Below are 12,648 nucleotides of genomic sequence, written 5' to 3' on the forward strand. Positions count from 1 at the left end.
GTGCTTTTGCTGAAGCAACCTTTGTCTTTCTCCTCTGTTCCCATATTTTTCCCTTTTGCAGGGAGTGACATGCATTCTGCCCGTTCTGAGAGAGGGGGTGTTAACGGGCAGTCCGGAGCAGAAGGAGGAAGCAGCGCGTGCATTAGGTGGTGTCATCAAGCTGACCTCTGCCGAGGCTCTACGCCCTTCTGTAATCCACATCACGGGACCCCTCATCCGCATCCTGGGAGACCGCTTCGCTTGGACTGTGAAGACCGCACTGCTTGAGACTCTGACCCTTCTGCTTGCAAAGGTTTGGCTCCTTCCGTTTGTATTAGGTTCGGTCCTGATGCTGCCAGAAAAATGACCTGTCTGTTAGAGGTGGGAGGTGTACTGGTATAGAAGTTAAAACCAGTGAGAGGTTCTGTCATGGTTAGATTTAAGAGCATCAACAACACTGTCAAAGGTTCTCATGTGAGGAAATGAGATGTAAATTTATGTTAATCCAGATAAATGCATCACAACGATTGTGGGTGAAGTTCACTCTGCCGTATTATTTGCATGTTTACAGACTGTAGTGCATTTAGAATTCACACTTTGCAGGTAAGACACAGTTTTCACAGCACACTGTATGATTGTGATTCTGGTAGCAGTGCAGCGGTGTGGCCCACAGCAAACAAACACAAACTTGTGCAAACTTTCGTTTTGCCTACATTTTGTACTATTAATTCAGCTCAATTTGTACATTTGAAAAAAAATGGAGTGCAGTAAGAACCCAAAATTACTCATGAAACTTTTATATATTTGCATTTAAATACATTTGCATTTGCAAATTTAAATACAAAGCTGATATACACTCACCAGCCACTTTATTAGGTATCAATTGCTTGTTAACACAAACAGCTAATCAGCCAATCACATGGCCGCAACTCAACGCATTTAGGCATGTAGAGGTGGTCAAGGCAACTTGCTGAAGTGCAGACTGAGCATCAGAACGGGGAAGAAAGGGAATTTAAGGGACTTTGAACGTGGCGTGGTTGTTGGTGCCAGACGGGCTGGTCTGAGTATTTCAGAAACTGCTGATCTACTGGGATTTTTGCACACAACCATCTCTAGGATTTACAGAGAACGGTCCGAAAAAGAGGAAATATCCAGTGAGCGGTCAGTTGTGTGGATGAAAATGCCTTGTTGATGTGAGAGGTCAGAGGAGAATGGGCAGACTGGTTCCAGATGATAGAAAGGCAACAGTAACTCAAATAACCAACCAGAATCTCTGAGGAACGTTTCCAACACCTTGTTGAAAGTGTGCCACAAAGAATTAAGGCAGTTCTGAAGGCAAAAGGGGGCCAGCCATTTACTAGCAAGGAACCTAATAAAGTGGCTGGTGAGTGTACATCTACAAAAATCAGTTCCCAAATACATTTCGCCATACCCTGGATACCATGATGAACCCAAAAACAGCGCCACCCTGAGACAAACTAAACATGAGCTCAACACTTATTAACTCTACCAAAGGATGTTTTAGCTTGAACTGCCCCACTGATTGCTGCTTGCAGGTGTTTCTATGTTAATCAGTGTTGTGTTTACACATTTTGCTGCTTGTTTATCTGTAGGTCTCCCGCGCTCGCTGTCTAGTATAGTGGTCTGCTAAAGGTATTACTTTAAAAACCGTTAAGTCTATCAGAGCAATGCCAGCAGCTGGGCCTCAGCCTGGCCAGTTACAGCTGGTTTTAATGGTCAGACTAGAAAAATGTTTTAGCAGCATTAAAAAATAGTAGAATTAATAATGTATCACATTATTTGAGATTGAGTACTTGGAGCTGACATGGGTAAATGATGGTATCAGTTAGTGAAGTCAGCTGAATGAAGTTGGGCTTTGCTTCTTGCTCTGGGGTACCTCTTCCCCGCATCTTTTAATGTTTTTCCTGTTCTGTCACACCGAATCCTTTGAAAGTAGGTGTGGTAGAGCACGGAAAAAACACTAAAATGAGCAGAGCCTGGGAACTCCAGAGCCAGCACTGGGAACCAATGCATTGGAATATTTCTTCTAATTTATAATCCACATCTTAACATTTCTCGACTCTTTCAGCATCTCATACAAAGCATTTCAAACACTTCCATTCTCTAGTGTGTAACTTATCTCCGCTCTGTTCCCCTCTGTAGGTGGGCATTGCTCTGAAGCCCTTCCTGCCGCAGCTCCAGACAACATTTCTGAAGGCATTGCAGGACTCGAGCAGGGCGGTGAGGCTGAGGGCAGCCGAGGCTCTGGGTCAACTCGTCTCCATTCACACTAAAGTAGACCCGCTCTTCGCTGAGCAGCTCTCGGCCATCCGAAATGCAGAGGACTCGGGCGTCAGGTGGGCTCAGGTTTCACCAGTGTAGTCCAATTCCAACTGAAACCGTATGAAGTAGAAATTAAGACTTTTGTTTGAAAACGCTGACGGGCAACAGAACCTGTGAACCTTAAACCTGTGAAGGTTCAGTTACATCGAATGTCTTGCTAACAATATTTTGGAAAAATAAACCAACATAAGGAAATGATGACAACGGTTACCTTTAAGTGGACCGCTGGGATAGGCTCCAGTTATTTTAAAAAAGGAAAATATTTGTGTACAGGACACACAATCCTGTCTTTTCATTAAAATAACTAAATGAGAAAAAATGAAAACGTAAAATACTGAAGACCGGTCTTTTTCATGTTGATTTCATTGGTTCTCAGAACTGGGGTTTGTAGGAAGGTTCATTTGAAGGGATTAGTGTCATGGAGGCACCGACTCTTTAACGTTTCTGCGTTAGACCAGCGCCGTGAACTCTGAACAGACACACATCTGAACCGGAAAGAAAACTGTTTTTGGTTCATTTCTTTTTAAACACTTTTTTAAAGCTTCAAAATAGCAAATGAAATAAAAATTGTATGAAAATATCTTCACTTATTGGCTTTCTGACCTGCTGTCTATTCCTGTAGTCTTGGTTCTGATGCACTGCTTTCGCCTTCTTCCTTTACATAAATGGCATGTGACGGAATAATGTGAAGCAGGGCTGCGGCAGAAGCCGCTCTGGTTCATGTTTATATATGTTGCTGAAATACAGCAATTTTTTAATAGCTGTTTGTAAGTTAATTGGCTTTGCTGCTTGACCCGGTCCACTGAAATCCCCTGCTGGAAGCACATCTGAACTGCAGTGCGCCAGTTGTTAACCCCTGCTTTACGGTGAAAGCAGAACATGCTTTATAATCTAACTCCTCTCTGACGTTCTGCCCTGTGATGTAGGGAGACGATGCTCCAAGCCCTGAGGTTCGTCGTTCAAGGCGCTGGGGCAAAGGTTGACCCCACCATCAGGAAGAATATCATCACTACGCTCTTGGGCATGTTGGGGCATGATGAGGTATGACAGCCCACCGCAGGCGCTGTATCACGCGTCATCATTTTAAGCACAGCTGATAGGAGCATATTAAACTGACTGCATCTTTCACACCAACAACACTACTGGAAATATTTAAGCAACTGTGGGCAACGGCCACCACCACATGCCCTTCACTGCTATGCCCCTGAATATTGTGGGTTTAAATACCTCCCTTCTGCAGGCAAGGTGCTGTCATTATATCTCTCCTGTACAGTTCTCATAATTTTTTTTAAAATCCTATCAATAGGCGTACCCATAAATCATCATGTGAAATTTACTGCATTAATATTTAGGCATTCACTTTCTATCGTGAGCAGCTGTGTTCACGTGTATCAGAGGCATAAGAACATTCTGATTTACAAACCGAAAACTCAAACATTGTAGCTGCAGTGATGCTCATTTAAACCCTTTATTTCACAGCCTGGGTCAGCCCTTCCTCCAATTGTCTGTAAGCAGAATAACAATAACTAGTAACATGAGTTGCATGTGCTGATAATATCCTGCCGAATAAAAGCCTATAAATAGTTAAATAGGTTGTGTGCGTGCACAAAACTCATAATCATCAACTCTATCCTCAATCCCGCCTGCCTTAATCCAGGCAGCAGGTGCTTTGAGTGATATTGGTATGAATGGTGAGGTTGTAGTCAAGACCACTAAAGATGAGTCTGAGTGAAGACTAAGATCTGGACACGTCAAGTCCGAGTCGAGACCAAGGCTTTGTGTTAGTTGAATTCAAGTCGAGGCTGAGATCGGGAGCAGCAAGGCCGATACCAGGTTAAGAGCTTTAAAAGAAAAAAATATTGTTATTGTTATTTTCTTGGTCCAACTTTGTATTGGAACATTTGGAAGCAAATTATGGTGAAGTCATTCTCTGTTCCTTCTTCTTTTAAAAGTTACCTAAAACTCAGTCAACAGCTAAACTTGGCTGAATGTAAACCAAACAGCATCCATCTATTTTTATTATTAAATGAAAACCTAGTAATTATAACGTTCTGGTCTGCCCTCAGGATGTCTGGAACCAGTGAGCATCAACAAACAGTTAACACCCAGTTAGCATGGAAATCATTGCCGTCATGGAAAGAATATATTAGATCCTCAACCAGCAGCAAACAGATTTTGATTGAGCACGTAGAAAAAGGAAAAAGGGCTGTGTGTTTTGTTATACTTGTAAGGTTAACTGGATTCTTATGTTCAGATATGGTATATAACCACTCAGGATGTGGTTGTGTGTCACATTAGCGTGTGTGTGTGTGTGTGTGTGTGTGTGTGTGTGTGCGCACGTGCATACATCCGTGTGTAGGACGCTACTCGGATGGCCTCTGCAGGATGTGTTGGTGTGCTCTGTGCCTTCCTGTCTGAAGAGGAGTTGAAGACAGTGTTACAGCAGCATGTTCTTGGTAAGCACGCAGCACAGTGTACCTGCCTTCTCTGCTGGAGAACGAGAGTAGCTGAAGAGAAATGGAATAAAGATGGAAAATAACCAGCAAAATCAATGAAAACCTAAATCACACAATTAGAAAAATGCTCAAATTTGCTGGAAGACTTTGGTTTACAAAGGAAGGTCGATCATCTCATATATACAGGTGTAGTGATGCTTATCTGAATACGGAAACTCAGCCGTATATGCGAATTAGTTTTTCTTATTAAACTGTTATTAAACAGCAGGTTTGAAACTTCACCACTCAAATCACAGATTTGATGAGGTTTCTGAGGAACTAAAAGCAGTTTACGACTTGCATGTAAGTTTTTCTCACAAACAGAGAAGCAGCTCCTCCACACACTAGTGAGTACAACACCGGAGCTGCACTGCAACTACCACACCAACAAGATCATCACATTTAATCAAATTATTATTTTAAATATAGTTTAGAACACTGTAGGAAGTGGGAGTGGAAGAAATACACAAGTGGGGGGAAAAAAACTGTCCTGAAACATTTTTACAAATGCATTTTAAGTGACTTTGATGGATTTTAAGATGTTAATTAAACGGAAGTATCAGTCAGGCAGACAAAAAAAAATATTGTTTTGATATTAAGGCACATTTGGCTATTTATTTGATATTAACAAGTATGTTAAGCCTTATGCTTTGGTGTGGTGGTTGGTTAGTGTAGTGGTTAACACTTGCCTTATACACTGTAGACTGGGGTTCAATCCCCGACCAGGGCAAGCGCCCTACACTATACCAATAAGGGTCCTTGGGCAAGACTCCTAACACCACCTTGGCCTACCTGTGTAAAAATGATCAAATTGTAAGTCGCTCTGGATAAGAGCGTCAGCCAAATTCCAGAAATGTAAATGTTATTATAATTGATTGTACCACAAAATTGATGCAGTTGAATCCCCACTTTCAGCTTGATGCCACGTACTTAACACCTCTGTTAAACAGTTGGTACTTTTTCCAAACATCACTTTCATTTGTTTCACTGTTACTGCCCTGCTATACATGGGTAAGACATTTGTACTGACCCACATTAAACTTTGCCCCATAGCGGACGTGTCTGGAGTAGACTGGATGGTGCGTCATGGCCGCAGCTTGGCTCTCGCTATAGCTGTGAAGTCTGCCCCTGAAAAACTGTGTGCTCCAGAGTACAGCTCAGCCGTGCTGGAGGCCGTCTTATCCAGCGCCACTGCAGACAGAGTAATCTACTGCTGCTTTACTCTCTCTCTTTTCACCTGTGTACTTTTCTAAGATATGGCAACATTTTATGATCATAAGCGCATCTCCATTTGTTCATGCGTGTAACATCAGTAGAGGGTTTCGTGCCATTGCATGCATGCCGCTTCTCTTTTTTGCCGTCTTTCTTCCAATAATTTCTCCTTTTCCTTTTTTTGTGTACTGTAGATTCCCATAGCTTGCAGTGGGATCCGGGCGATGGGTTACCTCATGAAACACCAGATCAGATCAGCCGGAGGAGAAGCCGTTTCACCTCGCGTCATCACTCAGTTCGTCAAGGTTAGCTTTCAAATCAAATCACCTGCGTTAGGAACAGAACACCCGTAAATGTTTGCCAGAAACCAACACGTTAAAAAATGTTTACAGAACATTCAGTGGTGAATTAGAGTAGCACAAAGACACATTCAGGGGAACGAGGTGGTGTTCCAGTAGGAGGAAGTTATGGGGTCCTTCTTTTCTGACGTCTGTCCTCATAGAAACTAAGGTTTGTTAGGACGCTCTTACGAAAGTGAAACTCGCCGGTAAAACCCAAAATGCCACAATAATGCTTTGCGATGTCAGCAATTCTGCAACATTTTTGTGCAGTAACACACACACACACACACGAAGGAGCAGTTTTTATTCCACTTTGTAAAAACTGGACAAAAACAAGTGGAAAATGAAGGAAGCCAATAAAGTACTAATTTAACTGGTAGAAATGATGTGACTCCTTTGGAATGATCCTTTATGCATAAAGACATCTTCAAATATGCGTTGATATGGTGTAGCTTCCAATAAACACATCTGTGAACTCGTAATACACACAAGTAATGTATTGTTTAACACATCCTTCACATATTCTTAGTACAGGTTAGGAAAGGTATGTGAACCTGTGGGTGAATGACTTCAATGAAAGCTACTTAGAGTCAAGAGTTAGGAAACCCAGTCCAGTCAAAGAAATGGAATTGAAGCTACTTTGATACTACTTAGCAATCGATGGTCTGTCCTTGTGATTTAGATGAAGAACATCGCATTTAATAACCAAGTAATGGGGAACACTAGATCATTCCAAAGGATTCCCATACTTTTTTTTTTTTTTTGTCACGGTATTTACTTCTTTTCACACCCAGTAGTTTTGTGGTAATGGCACTAGATTTCACACAGCCAGCAGTCTTACCAGGAGTTTGACTCCATGCTGTGTTTACGCTTTAACTTCATATAAATCCTTGGCCTGTTGAATTCCCTTGTAAAAAGGTACTGTAAAAAGGGCTTTAATAAAAAAGTTCCACTAAAATAAATGGTTAATCTAATCTAAAGCGTACAACTGCTGTAAATTGGAGGTTTTTATGAAGCAGTTATGACTGTATTCCTTCAAATTAACATTTTGCAGTCTTGGTAAAAACACTATTACACTATAAAATCTGATAAACACTATGTAAACGTGGCTTTCTGCTCTGCCTCGTTCTCCAGTGTCTGCAGAACCAGTCGAGTGATATCCGCCTGGTGACCGAGCGAGTGCTGTGGTGGATATGGAAAGAGGCGGATACTCCAGCCATGGAGCCCAATCTGGTGAAGCCAGTCATCAAAGCCCTTCTGGACAACACCAAAGACAAGAACACCAGCGTCCGCTCCCAGAGTGAACACACCATTGTCAGTTTGCTCCGGCTCCGCCAGGGAGAGGAGGGCATGCAGGTGGGTTCCACTAAAAAACTAAAGGTTTTAGGGGTTTAAGTCTCCTCACAACAGTGCAGTTCCGTTCCAGTTCTTTATTAAGTTATTCAGTGCCTCATGATTTGATTCCGTAATTTTGATCTGATTCAGGATCCTAACAATACTTTGAACGCTCAAAGGTACAGAGTTGGAACCTGGACAATAAAAGAAAATCAATACACCAAAACAACTGAAACGTACACTGATGAGCTGAAACATGACGGCCTCCTGCCTAACATGATATTGGTTGTCCGCATGCCACCAAAACACTACAAAACTCTACAAGGTTCCTTTTAGTATCTGACACCTAGACATGACGGGATCCTTCAAGTTCTACAAGTTGCAAGGTGGAGATCTGAGGAATTTGGAGGCCAGGGCAACACTGTCAGCTCTTCATGTTCCTCAAACCTTTCCCGAATAATGTGTGCAGCTCTTTATTCTGCTGAAAGCGTCAGATTGGCATCTACACGAATGACAGAAGACAGGGTTTCCCAGCAAAATATTGCCCAGAGCATCACATTCCCTCCACCAGATTGTCTTATTCCTGCAGTGCATCCTGGTGCCATCACTTCCCCAAATAAACAGCACAGGCATAACTGGCTGTGCATGTGATGTAAACGAAACCAGGACTCAACAGACCAGGTGACCTCCTTGTGTTGCTCCGAGGTCCTGGTCCACTGCTTGCATGTCTGATGAAGGCTCTTTCAACAGTAAGCATGGCCAATCTGACAGATCTGCGGCTAACCAGCCCCTTATGCAGCACGGTGCAATGCATTGTGTGTTGTGACGCATTCCTCCCGTAACCATCATTTAAAAATTTCTGACTTGTGCCTGTCTGTCCAGACCTGACAGGATGGTCTTCCTTGCCTTTGCTCATTAATGAGCCTAAGACTCCCGACATCTTGCTGCTCGCTTTGTGATTTGTCCGTCCTCAGACCAGTGGTGGTGGGTACCTATCGCTGCTGAACGGGTGCAACCCACAAGCCTTGCCATTTTGGAGGTGGTTCGGGCCGAGTCATCTGGCTGTAAGAATAGTCCCTTGTCACTCAGGTCTTTGCACCAGCCTGTTGACTGAGAGAACGGACTGTTTGCTTACCGTCCAGTGTACCCCAGACCTGGGATGACCTGCACCATTGCTACAAGATGATCAATGTGGGCGTCATGTTTTGCGCCATCATTGTATGATTGAAATCACTTTAGAAAGCTGTTTATTAATTATTCTTATGACCTAAAGTATTTATAAACGTTAGTAAATCACATTATTCAGATGTATAACTAGACAATTTACTCAACTGCACTTTTAATTTTTAGTTTAAGAAATTGGTGTACTTTCTGAGAAGATAAATGCATCATGCTGATCACATGATTATTAGCGGTTTTACCGAAGTGTGCAGTCATTGTTATAACTTAATTTTTTTTAATTAACTTTTTTTTCCTGTTTTAATACATTGCAGAGTGTCAGTGCCATTCTAGACTCCGCCAGTAATGAGCTGCTATCTGAATGTTTCCGTCGGTCGCTGAAGAAAATCTCAGGCCTGCCCGACTCCAATGAAGAAATAGACGACACCATCCTCACGTGATCTGCCCGATCAGCTCTCTCTCCGGGATACAGTTATGCAGTCACTAATGTTCTCAAAGAACAGTCTGTTGTGATAAATGGAATTCTTGCATCTGCTACGTGAAGAGTAATGCAACGACAACACACACATGCACTTGTCCCCCCCTCCCATGCTGGCTTTATATGACCATATCGATTATGAGATGAGGAAGCGCCATCGTAAAATCATCATAGTCAACATCTGATTTTTTTTTTTTTTTTTTTTTTTTTTTCTTCTCAAGCTTTCTCAAACTTGGAACGGTTGCAAGACAAAAAGTATTGATTTGTGCCAATTATTTTACGAGTCATTTCATTTGGATTTGGTTTCACACGATGAGCGTTGGTGTCCACTTCCTCCAGCTTTTTCCTCAGTATTGTAATGTGATTTTTTTTTTTTTTTTTTTTTTTTTTTCCTTCCTTCTGTGTGTATGTGTGTGTTGAAAGGTGGACAACCCAAAGGATGAGATGCTGACTTTATAATCAGTGTTGTATCCTTTGATATTGGTTGTAAAAATGAAATAAAAATCTTGCTTTAATAAGTTCTTTGACTTTCGTTGTGTTTGCTGTCTCTCTGGTGTGTTTTCTCAGATATTTCATGCTACCGACGGCTTTTTTCATTGGCAGTAACTGGACCTCGTATTGAGAATTAACAGCAACCGACTATAAATGCAAATGTCGTATTTGAAATAAACTCTAGACCTTATGTCTACTTACTTGTAAGTGGAAAAATCAGGGAATAACACACACCTAGCCATGAAACAACTGAGCAGCCAGTTGTCCAATTACGTTTGATCCCTTAAATATGGGGAGGGGGGGCAATGTATGAAAATTCCTTCACCTGACTTGGATGGAAATACTCACGAAGCTGTTAATCTGCACTCTTCATCATTGCTATTTACATGCAACTCCAGTCTGCTATGGTAGACAGCTAACAATAACTTCAACATCAACACTGAGCTTACATGACTGTTTTGATGTCGGTGGTATTTGTATCCGGTATAAAAAGATGTAATTCAATTCTAGTGCAATACATATAACCATACAATATACAATACAAGGCTGAAAATCTTACAATCCAGCTAAGTATGCTTAACTGGGTCGGTCCAATCAACTCACTCTCAGAATCAACAGTCGACCAGCTTGTCCTTTCACTCTCTACTAGAGTAGAACTCATGTATCAGGGCTGTAGATTCATTTGTGTGTACACCAGCTCTCCCCAGTTCCCCAGACTGAAAATCCACATTATAATCTTTCATAGGTAATTAGTTGTTGATGTTCTGTCTGTACAGCCTATCATTAAGTAGAGTTTACAGTATGACATGAGAGAGCTCAGTGTTCAGAGTACAGTTGCAGTAACACCGAGTTAGTGTGTGGGACACTATAGTATGCTGGACCTGAGTCGTGTCTGGTGGTCTAACAGCATGCTTCAGTACTGCTTAGCAGAAGGCAGGAGGACGAAAACTCTGGGTGAGATGAAGGGTCTGACGTGCTGGGGGCTTTTCTCTAATTGTAACTGTGTTGGGTAAGAGTGACTTATCAGTTTGGGGGCAGTTGAGAATGGACAATACAATTAACAACTGACAATTCTAGCAACCACATTTCACTAAAACTATTGGAGAATTTCAGAATTCTGCATCAGCCGCAAAGTTTTCATATCGGCCTGTTCTTTATTCAACCACTCTGCAATGACGAAAATTATCTTCCTGCCCAAATATGCCCACCACAGAGCCACCAGCTGAGCGATGCCACCTGGGGCAGTCGGGGTTAAGTGTCTTCCCCAACGGCACAACCAGAAGTATCCAGACAGTCCTGGGATTCAACCCAGGAATATCAAATCAAATCAAATTTATTTGTAGCTCTTTTTACAATTGATATCACAAAGCAGCTTCACAGAATTCCAGTAAAGACAAAGTTTTAACATGAATGTAAAACCCCCAGGTGAGCAAGCCAGGGGTGACAGAGGCAAAGAGAACCTCCCTCAGAGCTGAGGAAGAAACCTTGGGAGGAACCAAGGCTCACAAGGAGGGACCCATCCTCCTCTGGTCAAACTACCTACAGAGTTATTATACTACTAATATTAATAGCAGTAGTATTAGTAGTAGTGATAGCTAGGAGTCCATGAAAACTTCAATGCGGTTTTCCGGGCAGATAGTCCAAGGCAGGTGGCGGTAGCTGTGGCGTGGGCACCTGGTGTGAAGTGGGTAGCAGGAGAGCTCGACAGTCAGTCGTTCCTTCAGTGTCCAGTGTCCGGACATGTGGGCGGTCGTATCCTCGGCAAAATATGCCACGAAGAATTAAGGCAGTTCTGAAGGCAAAAGGGGGTCCAACCTTCTACTAGCAATGTACCTAATAAAGTGGCCGATGAGTGTATATTAGTATTCTCTAACCACTCCCCAGTCTAGTCCACATGCAGGGAAAATAAGCAGTGTGAGTGGCCTCCTGGACTGTGGCTGGGAAACATTGTTTTGACACTCAAATAGGCCAGTAGAATAGTTCTGCCCTCTAGTGTTTTGTGAAAGTAAGTGTATTGGATCTCATTCTAATGGGAGGAAACACTTCATCTTCATCATTTTCATTTCTATATTCACTACCTACAAATATTTAGAGTGGGAACCTTTTTAACTCCTAGGAGCCACCAGTGGTTCCAAAATACACTTTGGCACATTCTTTACTTCATAACTTTAATATTTCATAAGCTACGTTCAAAAAGTGTATCACATGAGAGTCTTCTTTCCAGTCAAATAGATGGGTAACGTCATTTAAAAACTTTATAGCAAAAGAAGCTGAACTCATCATTTGATTTTTCTACTGAAAGTTGACCATCTTCCTATAAAGAAACTGGAGCAGTAAACTGGATCTCAGATGGCGTCTCTTCAGTGATGTGCTCTGTAAAAATTCTTTTTATATAAAAGATACAAAGAGCATCTAAGATTTATGGCTTTCAGCAGTGGTTGTAAGCGTATAGCATTGTGTTTATGATCATACAACACATTTTCTGTTAATCTGAGGGGAACTTTTACAAAAAAAAAAAAAAAAAATTATTTCATGCAGCTACTGAATAATTTGCCTGGTGATTTGGGCGTTTAACTGAAATGAGAAAAAATCGAAATGTATCCATGAGTGTAAGAGGTTAAAACAACACCGGCGTGCCAGTCCAAACTACAGTAACGTCCAAAAGATTACTTCAAGGAATGATGAAGGCTATAAAATCCAACAGCTGTGAACTTTGAAACATACAGTCACACTTTCTCTTAACAGTCTATGAACGGGCTTCATACCAGGAATGTCCAACTCTTTCGAACCTGTT

At 41.9% G+C, this 12,648-nt stretch overlaps 1 protein-coding gene across 1 annotated transcript in view; it reads left to right on the top strand.

Annotated features, from left to right (window-relative positions):
* gcn1 (GCN1 activator of EIF2AK4) overlaps positions 1 to 9,883 on the top strand; it is a 46,876-nt gene extending 36,993 nt beyond the window's left edge. The window contains exons 51-58 of the mRNA XM_017702823.2: positions 62 to 292; positions 2,143 to 2,336; positions 3,249 to 3,363; positions 4,682 to 4,778; positions 5,871 to 6,019; positions 6,224 to 6,334; positions 7,505 to 7,726; positions 9,199 to 9,883. Coding sequence (XP_017558312.1) covers positions 62 to 292; positions 2,143 to 2,336; positions 3,249 to 3,363; positions 4,682 to 4,778; positions 5,871 to 6,019; positions 6,224 to 6,334; positions 7,505 to 7,726; positions 9,199 to 9,324 — 1,245 coding nt within the window. The 3' untranslated portion in view covers positions 9,325 to 9,883. The remainder of the gene's footprint in view (positions 1 to 61; positions 293 to 2,142; positions 2,337 to 3,248; positions 3,364 to 4,681; positions 4,779 to 5,870; positions 6,020 to 6,223; positions 6,335 to 7,504; positions 7,727 to 9,198) is intronic.
* Positions 9,884 to 12,648: the final 2,765 nt, after the last annotated feature.

Source organism: Pygocentrus nattereri, chromosome 28, assembly GCF_015220715.1.
Source record: "Pygocentrus nattereri isolate fPygNat1 chromosome 28, fPygNat1.pri, whole genome shotgun sequence".
Taxonomy (NCBI): domain Eukaryota; kingdom Metazoa; phylum Chordata; class Actinopteri; order Characiformes; family Serrasalmidae; genus Pygocentrus; species Pygocentrus nattereri.